An 18019-nucleotide genomic window follows, 5' to 3' on the forward strand; every position below is an offset into this window, starting at 1 on the left:
GAAAGCTGGCTGCTAGAGGTTTCTGGGGCTGACAGCGGCTGTAGCATGCCCTGCCAGTACCCCCGAGCTGCTGCCTCGAGCCCGCCTGCCAGTTGCCCTCGACTAAAGAGATGGTCTTTCCAGTTTCTCCAAGTTCTGTAGTGACTCGGACCTGTGTACGGCGAAAGGTCCTACTTTCGAGGTAGATTCTGCTCTACTGTCACGTGCGCGGATTGATATATTGTGCGCCTTCGGAACTAGCTAGTGCGGCCTCATGTCACCACCAACCTCAAGATGCCTTTACAGCAACGACCAAATATACAAGAGCATTCCGACTTTAACGTTGCGGCTCTTCTTCGTTTAGCGGAACGATTGCGTGGTCTACCATGCGAGTGTGACACTGCACAGCGGCCCGTCTTTGGGGCGTTTAACTGGGCTATCTTCCTGCACTTCCACGATGGAGTAGTATGGGTCTTTCGATCACCCGACCAAAACTCCTTCGAATCTAGTCAACTTATCAGTGATGTGCTGGCTAGCGAAGTTGCGACTATGAAGTTGGTTCGAGAAATGACCTCGATCCCAGTACCAGAAATTTTTCACTACTGGTATGTCAAGACAAGCTCATAGCATCTAGAGCTAACTAGAGCTCAGCGCAGACGATAAAAATGAAATTGGCGTGCCATACATCTTGATGAGCAAAGCAAATGGGGTTGCCCTGTCTGCATACAGTTGGCAAGAGCGGCCCCTGTCAACCTCAGAGCACAAGCGAAAGAAAATGAATCGCGAAAATAAACTGAAAATCCTATATCAGCTGGGCCGGTATTCCTCACAGCTATCGCAACTACGATTTCCTTGCATAGGTTCAATCTTCGAGAGCGCCAACGGAACTCCGTATATTCAGCAATGCCTTCATCCAGGGCACCTTTTGGAGGGCCGGGATGCTATTGAAGAAATTCCACGGGGTCCCTTCTCCTCTTCGCAAGAATTTTATACATCTCTTGTGGCTGCTCTGCGGCTGCATGCCGAGCAGCTTCCAATGGGCTACCACTTGCTTGTAGCGCCGATTCCAATCCCACAGGAGTACACCGACACGTCGGATTATAGGCTTGCGACTGATCATTGGAATGATTTCGCGGTTCTTGGGGGCAAGCCTGAATCAAGTCAGAACCGCCTACAATACACCATTGCTGCCCAGTTTCTCCTCGATTCAATTATACCTTTATTAGCAGGAGAGAGCAAGGAAGAGATATCCACATCCAGCTTTCCCCTCTACCATCCAGATCTCAGCGACCAAAACATATTTATAGATGACGACTTTAACATCACCTGCATTATCGACTGGGCGTTCTCTTCCACTGTACCGCCGGCAATGCTCTATGCGACACCTGGTCTCCCACATGCTAGGGATATAATAAGCGATCCGCTGCTACAAGACGCATTCCACTCTGGCTATACTAGCAACTTAGCGACTGGTAACAGGCCGAAGCCGCTGCCACGGGATTGGAAAAATGGCGCCATTGTCAATCATTTCCTACGGCTTGCTTGCTTGGATAGCCTCCAAGATTTTCACCATCTTGAGGCGCTCTGCGGATTAGCATTGGACAAACCCTTTGATCTACAAGAAACCCTTTCCAAGTTAGCTTTAACAGCGGAGGCTGTTAAATTACAACAGGTACTGGCAGCGGATGATGACCCAGAAGAAGTAACGCGCCGACAAGAAAATAAATACTTTCAAGTGGTTGGTCCCAGCCGTCTTACAGTCGCTAGAAAATTAACACTTGCCTATAGCCGAAATGCTCGGTTTATTGCGGATCATCGGGCGTGGAAATGGGTTGGCGCTGTCTATAAGTCTCTGGAGGAGCCGTTTGTGGAAGAGCATGAAGACCATGTTCAGTCTCTCTTGCAGAGTGGGAGCACACAAAACACGTCGAAACTTCAAACTCGGCCTGTGGTGACAACACCGCCAAGGAATGAAAATTGATCTCGCTGGATGAAACAAGGCGCCGCATTTTGTGAAAGTCCCCGTCTCTCACGAAGCGGACACAATGTCAAATGGGTACGTACCAGCAGAATTAGGCACGGAAGCCATTTAATAGATCCTGAAACGATAAAGTAGCAGATTATAAACGTTGGTATTCTCGAAATGCTTCGATTGCTGGTAGTTGTACCAACGATGACATTCGACGTCACAATGGTACCCCCACCTCAGCCAACGACCTCGGGCGCTGCTTCCCCGATGCTTCGGTGATAAATCCGTGGCTATAGCCGCTGAAGATAGTATGCATCCTGTCGTTGGGCTGCTTGGATGTGCGTCGGGCCAGTGGCGTACCTTAACCCCACGACCAGCGGCGGACTGCTTCCGTCATGCAGGTTTGTGCAGATGACAAGTCGGCCAAGACGTCGTTGGGGGTAGTCTAGATAGGGGCTGTGTATGGCCAGAAAATGCCCATGCGGCCTTTCCAATATTCAGTGCGGTTCAAACCCTCCGCCGAGGAAGGGCGTCGAATGAGATAAGAAATCGAAAGACGATTGCTCCGAGGTGAAATGTCTACACTCACTAGTAACATTAATAAAAGAAAATACATAGATAAAATAGGAAACATAAAGATTATATAAAAAATAAAAATGATAAAGAATATAGCGCAGATAACATTGAATAGAGCAGTATAAACTCAAAAACTTGCACCTCACGGATTAGCAGTGTATTTCGTCACCCTGGTGGCAGTGGCGGACGACGTCGTGCGTCCCGCCGAGTTTTCCTACTTTGACAATATAGTTGCTTATTGGTCAACACATGTCTAGTATTCTTGTGCGCCTCGAGCTATTGGCAACAGCTGATATTTTGAGACCGTGAAGCACCCTGGATAGGCCGCGACGTCTCCGATAAGAGAAGAACCCTGTAACCTCGTCCTCCACCAAGGAATATATTGACCACCTCGCATATTCTGCTCATGCACGGCACGGTGCCAGTAATAATGGCAGTACAAGGAGCTGGTCAAGCCCCGCGCGACCAGGACATTATACACTCTCGAGAATGCGCTGTAAAAATCCGCAGGACAAGACTCTATTGCCTGTCACTTCCTCCTTGCTCGTCTTTTTGCGAAGAAATCACTGATCATGTCTGTCGAAGACTGCGTAAACCTGATTGAAGGCACGCTGGGCCAGGAGTACAGCACCCTGGACAACCACGCCTCGACGATTGTGCACAGCACCCCGGACCTGGTCCTGCAGAATTCCACGGTCCAGCTCTGGGCGCAGAGCCTCGACGAAGAGAGCATCACTGTCAATATGCTGATGCCGGGCATCAAGGCCTTTTTGAAAGGGCTCGCGACGTATGGGGTGGGATATGCTGATGAGTACCGCGGCGTGCGTTACAAGTTCGTGCAGAGTAAGCCGCGGCAGGACCCCAAAATTGTGAAAAGACGTGGTTTGCTAACGAGGTCGCCTCAAGCTAATCTCAACTCGGGGACAACCACGCCCATTCAAAGTCTGTGATGTGGCAGCAAGGGGAAAGGGAGTCAAAATGAGATGCGGCGAATTACAAATCCTACCAATGTACAAGTCCTACCAGTCCTTTACATCGTAGACTTGAAAGCGTGAGCATAAAACTGCAAGGTTCTATTCTATGTAAATGGTGATATTCCTTTCATGATCTATGTAATGTCCTTAGACGCTGTAATGGTTCCACCCTAGTCCTAAGTTGTACACCCGCATCAACTATCAGTATATATACCCTCTCGATATTAAAGACTTTGTAGTTCAATTGGTTCATCACCCGTGAGTCCTAGGGACTGTAACCGGACGGCCCTCCTATCGAGGTAGGCTTGGTACTCGACCTTTGGGATGGTCTCTTTGCTATCCTGCCAGATCTGGTAGCCAACCGCGTCCCACACACGCAGCTGCTCCATAAAGTTGGAACTCGGCCGCACCTTGCGCTTTGACTTGACCTCGGCCAGCACGTCGTCGAGGCTCCGCTTCTCCTCGCGCATAAGGTAGGCAATCACCATCGAGGCCGACCGGGAGATGCCGACGTGGCAGTGCACGAGGACATTGTCGCCGGCAGGGCCCTGCGCGTGCTTCTTGATAAAGTCGCAGACGCGGCCGAGGAAGGGGAGCAGGTCCATGGTCGTGCTGTCGAGACACGGAATGTAGAGGTGGTTGACCTCGGGCACCATGTTTCGAATGCATGGCGTCGACCACTGCCCGTAGCGCGCGTTGATGATGGACATGATGGCCGTGATGTGGTTGTCCCGTAGCACGGCCGGTCGCACGCTGGCAAACACGTTGCCAATGTAGAGACGAGGTCGTATCTCGGAGATGGACGCGGTACACGTCGTGTCGAACTTTGGCGCGCTTGGCGAAGTGCATGGGGTCGGTCGATCCGAACTAGCCATCTTGAGTTAGGTCGTAAAGCTAGCCGTAAGATTGGGTGCGTTATAGTGGTAACGGAGTGGTGGTGTGCGAGTACTTATGGTTTTGAAAAGGCGCAGGGGAAGTTGTTCAAAAGAGTTGTGTGGCTCGGATTTTGTTAATTCCGGATACAAGCGACCACGTGTCTACTCGTGCCACACCCGAAAGACTTGTTGAGGACAAGATCGTGGCAGGGTGACGGCACAGTGTATACACGGTGCGTTTGCTCATGGCGGCACTGTACACATGGTGGATCTCGAGTCTCTATTGTTTGCTTTCATGGCGGCCCAACATAACCCAAGTCGGCATCGACGCAACGAAGCGCGCTTCTCCTGAAACGTCAACCGATACTAGTTACAGATGTGTTTGAAGCATCATGTCGGTTCTGTACTCGCCGGTACCGCAATCACATCCCTGCACGGGTTCGGGGGTCGAGTTGTGAGCGATTGCATTGATGGTGGTACATGTCAGACCATTGCAAGATTGCAAGGTCAAATTGGAACCTCTGTTTGCATAAAGGGCGATACCCCAGTAACATGACTACAACATGAAGCTATGCTAAAAAGTACTTTGCTTTTGCTGGACAGGTACACGGGTCCGATGTACCTCGCTTGTGTGGGTGGGAACACAGAAGCGTGTCAGCTGGGCACCACCCTCAGTGGTGGCGGTCATGTCTTTTCAAAAGATGCACGCGAGTTCCATCAAGCTGACAGTGGCAAGTGGAAAACGGATTGTCACACATGATTCGCAAATGCAGCCAAGCACAAGTGTTGTGTAGTATTTACCGTGGGTCACCTATACATTACACGCCATTAGTCAAACTAATCAACAACTAACTTTTATGATTTATAGTAACTAAAAGCTATTAAGAGCTACATCGGACGACCGACCGAGGTTGAATACTCTCTCGCGGCCAATGTTTCAACACATGATGGCGACCCGTCACGTACTATTACAGTGAAATGCGCAGCTTCCTCTCCTCCACAAGCTAATGCTGCTCGGTCCCGTCTCCGCGATCCAGCACGCTGACTGCTTGAATGTACGTGCTTGACCCCGCACTAGGTGATGCATGTCGCACATCTAAAGTCAGCGGCGCTCCGCCGCTTGAGTACGACAGGGATACTGGACTGTGGTCCGTTGACCACTGTGATGCTTTCTCATAGGTAATCCTAACAAGTTGGAATGGACAAAATCTCGGCTGAGAAAGGCCTTCATACATATGTAACGAGGGTCATTTACTTTCGCCTACACGGTTGGTGACTGAAGCGGTTTTGCCAGGACAGCTTAACCTTGCAGGATTCGACCTTGACCAGGGTGACCACACTCTTCAAAACTGGCCTCAAGATGCTGTCTGTCTACGCATACGCCTACATACAAGTCCACAGTGGCGATCCAACCAGAGGTTGACACAATGCCGTACATGCGGCCGGTGTTGCCCTACCCTCAGACTCGACGCGAGTCGTAGCAGTGAAGTGGTCATAAACCCCACAATGACGTTAAGCTCAGCTCTCTATAGACGGCTAGAGGCGTTATAGAGTTGTGTTAATAGCTCAACAGTATGACTTGTGCCTACACAGACCTAAAGGCCTGGAATAGAGAAGACCAGCACAAGTGGTGCATTGTGTGATTAAGAACAGATAGGTAACACGCCATTCCCCCAATATCAGCTGTCTCAGTCCACAATGCATGTTGAAAGCGTCTCCAGGCTGTCCAGGCGAGTCAGTTGAATGACCTTGTCCTTGATTCAAATAGACTGAGAAAACCTGTAAAACCGCCGTAAACCTCCTCAAGGGCGTCCATTCTCTCTGACTTTCTCCATGACCACCCTGGCCAGGGAATCCATGCTGTCGTGGGTACTGAGTTTGTCCAGGATGACTCTCCCGCTCCAGTCCTTGACGCTGATGTAGCGGACGTGTCCTTCGACTGAATGCGGCTTGGACTCGAATGTCATGGCAAAGCGCCAGTCGGCCTGTTGGAGGGCCGATCCCAGTCTGACCGTGTTGTCGTGGCAGCCCCTGGGGCCCCAGATTCTTTCGCCTCTGAAATTGAGTGTGCCCGTGAGGGTGTGGCCTTCCACGGAGTGCTCCTTGTGCTCGGTCCAGACTTCCATCGTTGCTGTGTCGATACTTGATGGAGTTAGCAGGTAGGAATTGCTTGTGAGTAGCTTCTCATACCTGTTTGTGTGCGTTGGTGATGAATGTGAAGATGTCGGGTCTGGCAGTGGAGATGAGGAAAACTTGAGTTCGGAATTTACAACCCTTCCCTTTATTAATACATCCGCCTCGCAGCGGCGCAGCCTGAGCCCCGAAGGTTTACCCATCGTCCGGCACCGCCGATCGTCATGGTACAATCGGCATCGCAGTCATGTAGTCACCTGCATGTATTGATGCAGAGTAACACAACCTACGGTCCAGACCCAGGCCATCTTTGACCTCACCAAGACGCAGAAAAAGGGATAGTTCGCGACGCCCACTTCCATTGTCCCCGGCTACTCCTATTTCTCTCTTACTCTCTTTCTAGATCTGTCGCGTTAGAGTAGTTGTATAAAATAAATCTACGAAGGGAATGAACAGCGTGCGATGCCGACTCGTTTCTGTGCCTACAGGCCCACCATATATGTGCGCTCCCCGATCCCTCGACCCCTCCCGTACATAGCCAGTCGAAAAAAGCCCAATGCATACGGCAGCCTATAGGTGAGTTATCGCCAAAACGCATTTTACATACTTATATCGGGGTTTACACACTAGGTATACGCTAAGAGTATATATAATTATTTTTAGTATATTAATATCTATATTTATATAATATAGAATATAATTTAAGGCTATATATACTATTTATTAGTAGAATTATATTTTATAAATCTATAACTCTTTTTATTATATTAATTATTATTATAAATATAGTATTATTAATTATTATAGCTTTTATAGTTTAGTTTAATAATATTAAAGAGTTAATAGCTTAGGTATTTATAAAGATTAATATTTTTATAAATAAATAGTTTAATATTATATATAAATAGTTTATATTTATATACTTATTTTAATTAAATTTAATATTAATATATAATTATAAATAAAGCTAATTATTAAATCTATTATATATTTAGAATATTAAGGTAATAATTATCTATATTTATAGTAAAGAATATAAGATAGTTTATTTAAAGTATTAAAATTATAATTATATCTTTACTAATTATATTTAGCTTTAAAGGCTAATTAAGAATATAAACTATATATACTCCTCTTAAGTATACTAATATTTCTTAAGAGATATTATATAATACTATTTATATATATTATTAATTAATAATAATTATAGTTAAACTATATTCTCTTATTATATAAGAAGATATATTAAATATAGTAAGTATATATAATATTATATAAATATAATAGTAATAGATTATTATAGTATTTATTAAATAGGTAGGGATTTAAGTAAAATATAGCTAAATATATATTTAAGTATATTTACTAGTACTTTATTAAATATTATAGCTAGATATAAGTAATAATAGTTTATATATAAAAGAAAAAACTTTATATAACCTTTTTTCCTTAATTAATATTAATACTTATTATAATAAAGAAATACTACCTAAAGATAGGTATATAGTATTAAAAGTTAATATAGTAATATCTAAACTAGAATATATATCTTTATTATTATTTAATATTATATCTATTTATATAAGAATTACTATTACTTATAAAAGAAACTATTTAAAAGCCTTTTTTAAATAATTATAATATTTTTTAAGTATAAAGTTAACTATAATTAATAATAAAGACCTTATTATATTTAACTTAATAAATAATATAAATATACCTTTAACTTAAGTTATACTTTAAAGCCTTTTTATTAATAGTTAGGTTATAATATAGAATACTATTTTAAATAGTATATAAGTAAGATAAGCTAGTTTTATTATAACTTAGCTAAAAATAAATAATAAAAGTATTATATTTATACTTTAGCTATTTAATACTATAATTAAAAATAAATATATTAAGAATATTCTAATACCTTAAATAATATCTAGTCTAAACTATATTAATAAATATATATTATAATAATATACTTATTTATAGTTTAAATATTATTATTATTATTATTATATTATACTAATTAGACTAGTTAGTCTATCTAGTACCTCTATAGCTTATAAGATAGGGAAAAAACTAAAGTACCTAGAGGAAAAACCCTAGCTCTAGTATAGGTTTAGTATAATCCTAAAGCAATTCTTAATAAAGAGTAGTATACTCCTTATCTTAGTAAAAGATAATAATAATAAATATAAATATATAAAACTTAATAAGCTAATAGACCTACCTATCCCCTATTTAACCCCCTTAACCTCCTTCCCTTATAGCCTTATCTTAGCCTAGGCTAGGTACTATATATAGTTAAGGTCCCTTTTAAATCCTAATCCCTAGATACTTTAAAGTATAAGTAAGTATAGTAATAGCTATAGAGGCTATAATATCTACCCTTATTATTCTTCTTTTTAACTTTTATAGTTTATTTTCTATATTATTTATACTAAATAGGTAAGAACCTTACCCTTTATAAGGCCTTACCTATATTAAGACTAGTTAAGATAGCCTTATTACTTTCCTATTTCTATATATTTCTATACTTATCTTTACTTCTTACTTTATAATTACTTTATTTATATCTTTATACCCTTTTAAAACCTTTAAATTAATATTAGCCTTTATATAATTTATTATATTTATTATACTAAGTAGGAAAGAAGTTATAACTATATATATTTAATTATTATTATTTTTAGCTTATTATTTAACTAGCTAATCTATTTATTATAATATTTAAAAAGCCTTAAATTCTTTAATTTTTACTTTTTTTTTCCTTTTTTAATAATATATAATTATATATCTTTCTTACTTTTAATATATATACTATACCTTACTATTACCTTTACCCCTACTTAGGCTAAGCCTTTTTTATTTTAGTTACTAAACTATATTAACTCTCTTTTTTATTAATTTCTTATTACTACTATTACTTTATTTATATACTCCCCTCCTTCTTATCTTTATATACCTCTCTAAACTATATCTAGACTACTCTTAACCTTATCTTAATATTACTAATATTTCTTAGAAAAATAAAAATTTTAATTATTACTATTACTATTATTATAGTAAGTTACCTTATTTTTAATATATACTTAGCCTTATCTTATTCTTAACTTTATTAATTTAATACTATTATTATTATTATTAATAATATAAATAATCTTTACTTATTTATTATTTACCTTTATTTTAATATTAATCTAGCTAACTACCCTTTTTACCTCTTTATTACCTTATTAAATACTTATATTAGGTTATTATTATAAGTAAGCTAGTATTAGTCTTTTATAATTAGTACTTTAAGTATATAAGTAATATTAATATTATTATTTACTTTAAATAGACTAATAAGTATCTTAATATTATATTAAGATAGCCTTTATTTTAATCTAGTTTTAAATTTTAATATATCTATATATATTAAGTATATAAAAAATAATAAAGTTTATATATTAATAAGTCTTTTTAATTCTAATTTAAAGCCTAATTAGGTTTAATCTTAATTAACTTATTAATAGTTTATTAATAGTATTAAGCTTATAATTATTACTACCTAGAATTAGCTTCTAGCTTATATTAAAAATAGCTTAGCTTTAGGCTTAAATAATATTAAGTTTAGTTATTTAATAATAACTATTTATTATACTTATAACTAGGCTAGTAATATAAATACTAAAGGTAATACTTATTATATTTAAAATATAGCTAGTCTAGCCTAGGTTATAGTTATATTAGCCTTTATTAATTATAACTTAGCCTTAACTATAGCTATTTATATTAATATTAAAATATTAATATATCTAGATTAGGTTAAAGTTAAAGTAGTTTACTAGCTAGCCTAATAGTAGTATACCTTAGCTAACCTACTCTAGGTTACTATAACTACCTTAAAGGCTTAGGGGGTAACTATACCTAAGCCTAGGCTAGATAAAGGCTTAGACTTAGCTACCTTAATTAAAAAGAAGAAGGGTAAGAAGGAAGAGAAGGAGTAAGAGGAAGAGGAGGTAGAGAGGGGTAGTATTAGGCCTAGCCTAGGCTATACTTATTTAAAATTATTTTTAGTTTTCTATATATTTTTTTTTTTTAGCCTACTAAAAGTAATAAAGTTAAAGTAATATTAGGCCTAGCCTAGGCTATACCTATTTTTTAAATCTTCTATTTTATACTTAGGAAAAAGGGTAGAGTTAGGCTAGTATTAGGTTTAGGCTATATTAAGGTAAGAGTAGGCTAATAGCCTAATTTACTAAATTTTAAAATTAAAAGTTAATTACTTTTTATACCTATACTAGATTAGTACTAATATATACCTAGTCTATTCTTATCTTATTATATACCTATATTACTATTATATTATACCTAACTTAACCTTAGTTTAATACTAACCTAGGTAAGGTTTAGATATATATTAGTTAACTTTATAAGTATAACTACTTAGTAATAATTACTAAATCCTTTAAATAGTTTAATACTAATAGTATATCCTACCTATCTTAAAGCTACCCCTTTAGTAGCTTAGGCCTAGTTTAGTATACTATATAACTTAGTAAAATATAATAAATATCTTCTAGCTTTTCCTTATAATAGTATAGGCTTAACTTATAACTAAAAATATATTATTTATAAAGAAAGGTATTAAGCCTAATCTTCTTTATATATATCTATATAATAATAAAACTAATATACCTAGGTATAAATAAGAATAAAACTACCTAAGTAGGGTATTAAAGCTATAGTAGCTTATAGGTAAGGTAGATTATAACCTATTTAATATAGTATTATTTAGCTAACTTATCTACCTCCTACCTTACTACTAATCTATCTTATAACTACTTATTAAATATCTTCTAGTCTTACTCTAAGGCCTTTTTAGACTTACTTAAGAGGCCTTTATATAGGTTAGCTAATAATAGTCTTATTTATTATTATAGTTATTATTACCTATATTACTACTATTATCTTAGCCTTTTTATTACTATTAAGACTACTCTAGCTATTTAGGTAAATATATACTAGAGTTAGGCTACTACCTTACTTACCTTCTACCTTATTAGTATTTAGTACTTCTTAGTTATTAAGTAGAGGTTAATTAAAAAGACCTTTAAAGCTTCTTTAATATAGTAAGTTAAAGTAGCTTTAAATACCCTTATAACTAGTTATAAGTATTATACTTAGAGGTTATATAGGATCTAGACTAAGCCTACTATCTTATCCTTCCTTAGTATATACTAACTAGCTAGACTAAATATTATAATAAGCCTAATACCTTAAAAATATAGCTTTTATATATCTTTAACCTTAAGTCCTTAGGCTTTCTTAATAGTTATATTTAAGGCCTAGGTTACTCTTACTACTTAGTTCTTAACTATTTAGAGTTATTTTTTCTACTTTAGGTTTAATATTAGCTAGACTTTAAAGAGTTAGGTTTCCTATTTTAAGTAAACTAATATATTATTAAGCTAGATTAGGCCTAGGTCTAGGCCTTAGCTATATTAAAAGTATATAAAACTAAACTTTAATATAAAGAACTATAAGTTATTAACCTTTAACTACTCCCTATATATTTCCTATCTTTATTCTAATTATAAGATTATTATATTTATATTTAGTTTAATATTAAATAGGTTAATATTATCTATAAACCTAACTATTATTAAGCTTAGTATTATCTTAAGGGTAGTATATAGTAAGCTAGTAAAAAAAATAAAGAGAATTAATAAAAGTAGTAATTCCTAAGGTACCCCTTAAAGGACTAACCTAGCCTATATTAGGCTACTATTAAGCCTTAACTAGGCTAACCTATTAGCTAAAAAGGACTATACTAGGCCTAGTACCTTAGCTAGAAAACCCTACTATTAAAGTATCTAGATAAGAAGGTTATAATTAATATTATTAAAGGTATTAATAATATCTAACTATAATAGTAATATAGTATTACCTTAGGCTTATATTAATCTAATTATTTTTAAAATTATAATAATAATAATCTTAGTTAACCTCCTTTACTTATTCCCTATCTAGCTATTAGGTAAAAGCTAGTTTAACTTTACTATAATTATAATCCTATTTATTATAATCTTTTTAAGAAGTTTACCTATAGTATTAAAAAAGGTAATAGGTTACTATCCTCTAGCTATATAAAGGTCTTCTAGTTATTTATCTAGCTTTTATAAGACTATAGTAATATTAGCCTTATACTAAGATAGAAAGTAATTAGCTTTAAATAAGGTATTATAAAGTAAAACTAAGACTTAATAAAGTAATAGTCTTAAAGTCTATAAGAACCTATAAAGAACCCTATCTAGCCTTAGGGTATTCTAGGTTATATACCTTCTAAGTATTATTATAATCTCCTTTTTAGTAATTAGTTTAAAGATCTTAGTTATATCCTAGCTTACCCCTTATAGCTCTACCTTAAACCTAGGCTATTCCTAATTAGGTAGTATAGTATTTAAAAAGAACTTCTAACTAAGTATATTAGCTTTCTCTTCTTATATAATAACTATCTTACTATTTAGTCTAGTTAAGACTAGTATTATATTAAAAGTATATCTAGCTATATATTCTTTTATCTAGTAAAAGTACCTCTAAAGCCTAGATATATCCCCTAGGGAATCTAGGTACTCCCTCTAGTTTTATAGCCTAGCCTTATATAAGGTCCTTACTTAGGCTATCTTTACCTTAACTATATATCTTTAATCTACTAATATTCTTATATACTATACTATTTATTATACCCTCTTTATATTATTAATAGTATTTATTACCTTTTAATTCTATTATAGTAGTTATTATAACTAGGCTAAAGTTATAATAAGAATAACTAATTAGACTATATCTTAAATAGTTATTACTAATTATTTATATACTATTTTAATCTTAAAAAGGTTATAAAGTATTACCTTATTTAAAAGCTAAAGTTAGGCTATTATCTTAATAATAATTATATTTTTATCTATCTTCTTTTAATTTCTAGTTTATAGGGGTTTTACTTCCTTATATATATCTAGTATTAATAGTTAAAGGATATAGTTAAACCTAGTTAGGCTTTATAATATAGTATTATATTACCCTTTTAAAAAGAAAAAAGCCTAGAGTAGGTTAATTATATTTAAGTATTTATCCTTTTTATACTATATACTTATCTTAAAAAGTATAATTAGCTTAGCCTTAAGCCTATCTATATACTCTATTATAGGTTTAGTAGTATTAAACTCCTATTTATAAAAGTCTTATATTAAATAGTAAATATTAAAGTCTTTTACTATAGCTTTTAATATAGGCTTACTTACTTTTACTCTAAGTAAGAGAATAATTAGGTTTAATCTAGGTTTAATATAAATATTTATAATAACTAATAATAAAGAAAGGAATTAAATATAATAAGTATTCTTTAATAAAGTAGTATCTTAAAAATCCTTTAATAATCTTTTATATATATAAGTTATAATATAGCCTCCCCTTTAAAGCCTTTAGTATAATACTAAGGCTAGGGTAGGGGGGGGCTAGCTTAGTATTACTTCTTAAAAGGCTAGAATATCTAGACTATTAAGAAGTAATAAGGCTACCTAGATATTATTATTATTTTTATAAATATTCTATAAAAAGATCTTTATTTTATTATCTAGGCTAGGCTAGTTTAAAGGTAGTTAGTATTAAGACTAGTATTATTATTACTATTATTATAGGTTATTTAGTTAAAGTCTATAGTAGTAAGGGGGGGGGGTAGTATACTATTACTCTTAATTAAGGGAAATTATATTATATTTAACTATAATATATTTAGTCTCTTTACTAGGCTCTACCTAGCCTTAAGGGGTCTCCTTTATAGCTATAAGCTATTAATAACTTATTTAAATAGTAAAAAGGCCTTTAGGCTTTAAAGCCTATACTTAGTTAGCTAATAGGTTTTAAACTAAGTAGGCTAAAAGTAATAAGCTTCCTAAGCCTAAATCTAGTACTCCTACTATATAGGGTAGTCCCTAGACTATACTAAGTACCTTTCTTTATAGTTAATATATAATTCTTTTAATATATTAATAGTAGCTAGGTATACCTTTATATTAGTATAGGCTTAGCCTATATATTAGTTATACTTATTTATCTTTATTATATAGAATTATATAATATATTTAAACCTATAGTATTTATAGTACTAAGTAGTCTAGACTAATTCTATATAGGGTTTATACTTAAATACCTATAAATTAAAGTAAATACCTTATTAGTATAATTAGTTAACTATAGTTATATTATAAATACTAATAATTAATAATACCTTTATATTAAATTTAACCTAAAGGTAATATACTTTAGTTATAACTATATTAGTTTTATTAAATACTATTAATATAGTAATAAAGTTAATAATATTATTTAGTATTTTAGCTAAAGGTATACCTTTTATTATTATTAAATATATATAATAAAATAGCTATACTTTTAGCCTAAATATATTTTTAACCTAGTATATATTATTTATAAATACCTTTATATTTTAATAAAATAAGAGTACTATATCTCTAGATAGGAGCTAGTAGGTAGTTACTATAATATCCTCTTAAAGGGATTAGTTTATTACTATAACTACCTTTATTAGCTTTATAGCCTATACCTTAGCCTAATAGTTTTTAATATTAATAATTAGTTCCTTATTATACTAGGCTAAGACTAGCTTTATTTAAGTATCTCTTTAGGTTCTTCTTTATACTATATCTATATAGGTCTTTTTTAATATAAAGCCTAGCTATATAATTATCTTCTTTATAATATTCTAGATTACTTTAATAGTTATAAGTAGTCTTAGCTTAAAGCTAGTATATACTTATAACTATTCTAAAAAGGCTTTTATTTAAGGCTTATTATCTTTATTTACTAAGAAGAGGAGTTTTTTTATAATAATTAACTAGGTTTTAGGTTTCTTTTAAATAGGTATTACTTTAGGTTTAGTTAGTTAAGTCTTATTAGTCTTAATATATTTAAATATATTTCTAGTAGTCTTTTTACTACTACCTACCTTAACTATAGTATAGCTCTTATTTAGTATTATTTTTAAGCTAGGCCTAATATTATTTTATTTCTTACCTACTTTTTATTAATTTTATTAATATTATAGGCTTACTATAAGTATATATTAATTCTAGGCGTATAATAATAATAGTTTAAATATTAATTATATAGAGATATACTATTATTAATTATATTAAATAGTATTAATTCTATATTATTAGTATTACTAGATAAAGAGTAGGAAGTTAAGGCTATAATTATCTTAGAATTCCCTTTAAGTATTATTAATTATTATACTAGTATTTAGTAAATAATAATAATTAAAAGGCTTTTAATTATACTTAGGTATAATTAATTAGATAAGAAGATTATAATTAATTTTTTAATAATATATCTAGATAATTAAAAATAACTAATAATAGATTTATATATAGTAAAGAAGGTTTATACTAATTTATAAGCTTTATTCTATAAAATAAAGCTATTAATAAAGAAAGTAATAACTTAAAGGCTAAATATATTAGATTAAAAGCTTAATATTAAATAAGAAATTATATAAGCTCCTTTTATTACTAATAATTTACCTAGCTTAATAGAGCTTATAAATAAAGTAGTTAGTAAAATAGAGAGTAATATTACTAGTACTATTATATAAGAGGATATACTAATAATACTAAAAGATAAAAGGGTTTTTTTAATTTATATAAAGAAGTAAATATTAAAAGGATAAATATTATATACTATTATTTATTTTATATTTTATATTTTAAATATAAAAATAGGAAAAAAAAAATAAAAATAAAGAAAATAAAAAAAAGGGTTATTCCCTTATAATAAGCTTTTAAATTATATTAATAGTAATATCCTTATATAATAATAATTTATTAAGCCTTATATAAGTATTAATAACTAGCTTTAATAAGGCTAATTTAAGAAGAGTTCTTTTAACTTAATACTAATTAAGTTATTTATATAAGTATAAGTAAATAAGAAAAAGAGGTATTTCTAGGTTACCTACCTCTAATAAACTACTAAACTTATACTAAATAATCCTATTATAGATTTAATATATAACTTATAATAAGTATATATTAATAGTATTATTTAATATTTTAAAAATAAAGTTTAATACTTCTATATTATTAATAAGTAATAAGAATTTATAATTTAGCTTAATATTATAGCTAAGGTTATAATATAAAATATTTAGTTAACTAGTAATTTTATTTTCTTATATATATATATAATAGATATTTTATTTATATATAAAAGTATAAAGGTCTTTTTAAATTAATAGTATATATAAATAGAGAATAATAATCTTATTTATAAGATTATTAGTAAAGAATAAGCTATAGTTATTAAGTATAAAGAAATATATCTAAATAGTTATATTAATATATATATTTATAGTTATTAATAATTACTTACTTATTAGTATTTAATAGGAATACTTAAGAAGTACTACTATTCTTTAATATATATATTATAAATACTTTAGCTATATAACTATACTTTTATAAATATAAACTCCTAAGATATTCTTTATAGCTTTTAAGAGTATTATAACTTATTAGTATTATTATAAGTTTAGTATTATACTAATATATTATTTTAAAAGAGAAACTAGTATAGCCTAGTAATAATAATAGTCTTATTACTATAATTAGATTATAATTAAGTAGGTATTATCTTTTATATATTTAATAAGGTAATATATTACTATATAATACTTTATAAAGTTATTATAAAAATACTAATATAGAACTAAGTAATATAATATAAATATATATTAATTCCTATATAAATCTTAAACCCTTATAGCTATAGCTTTTTATAGCTATTAATAGACTAAATCTAATTAAGACTATAGGTTTTAAAGTCTATATATAGTATTTCTACCTATTTTTAATAATCTTAAAGGTTTTTAAAGAATACCTTATAATAAACCTTATATAAAGTATTATAGTTAATATTAATACTAGCCTTATATATATATACTATAAGGAATATTTAGCTATTATTAATTATATACTACTTAGTAATAAAATTATTCTAAAGATATACTTATACTTACTTTTATATAATATCTTAATATATAATATCTTATTATTAGTATATATTTTACTAGTAATAGATTAAGCTAACTTAAAATAGTAATAATTAGAAACCTTTATTAAGTAGTTACTTATAAATATTAAAATTAGTAAGGTTTTAAGTAAAATATAATATTTAGATATATTTAGTAAGTTTATCTTAATTATTTATTTATACTTATAAGTAAATATAGTTAGTTTATAAAAAGTATTATAATATTTAAAGGTAAATATTATAACTATAGTTATCTTATAAGATATTATAAATCTTCTAATATATAAGATATAAGTCTATATATTAAATAATAGCCTTTTTAAATAAATTAAGGTTAATTATAGGATATAGTATCTTAAATAAGATAATATATATATATAGGTATATATAAAAGGTTCTAAAAAGGAAAAAAAATAGAAAAG

General features: G+C 31.9%; 3 protein-coding genes across 3 annotated transcripts; 1 reads left to right on the top strand and 2 right to left on the bottom strand.

Annotated features, from left to right (window-relative positions):
- Nucleotides 1-273: 273 nt before the first annotated feature.
- On the top strand, nucleotides 274-1960 carry CCM_06115 (Protein kinase-like domain; the record flags this gene model as incomplete). Its single annotated transcript, XM_006671256.1, has 2 exons — nucleotides 274-584; nucleotides 631-1960. 2 exons carry the CDS (start codon nucleotides 274-276, stop codon nucleotides 1958-1960), a joined length of 1641 nt encoding a protein of 546 aa, XP_006671319.1.
- A 1762-nt stretch (nucleotides 1961-3722) lies between these two features.
- Nucleotides 3723-5061, bottom strand: CCM_06116 (Dual specificity phosphatase, catalytic domain; the record flags this gene model as incomplete). Its single annotated transcript, XM_006671257.1, has 3 exons — nucleotides 3723-4365; nucleotides 4551-4627; nucleotides 4996-5061. 3 exons carry the CDS (start codon nucleotides 5059-5061, stop codon nucleotides 3723-3725), a joined length of 786 nt encoding a protein of 261 aa, XP_006671320.1.
- Nucleotides 5062-5673: 612 nt separating this feature from the next.
- CCM_06117 (uncharacterized protein) lies at nucleotides 5674-6499 on the bottom strand (the record flags this gene model as incomplete). The annotated part of the gene is made up of 2 exons (XM_006671258.1): nucleotides 5674-5826; nucleotides 6200-6499. 2 exons carry the CDS (start codon nucleotides 6497-6499, stop codon nucleotides 5674-5676), a joined length of 453 nt encoding a protein of 150 aa, XP_006671321.1.
- Between the last annotated feature and the right edge of the window lie 11520 nt (nucleotides 6500-18019).

The sequence above is a fragment of the Cordyceps militaris genome, assembly GCF_000225605.1.
Source record: "Cordyceps militaris CM01 unplaced genomic scaffold CCM_S00004, whole genome shotgun sequence".
In the NCBI taxonomy this organism is placed as follows: domain Eukaryota; kingdom Fungi; phylum Ascomycota; class Sordariomycetes; order Hypocreales; family Cordycipitaceae; genus Cordyceps; species Cordyceps militaris.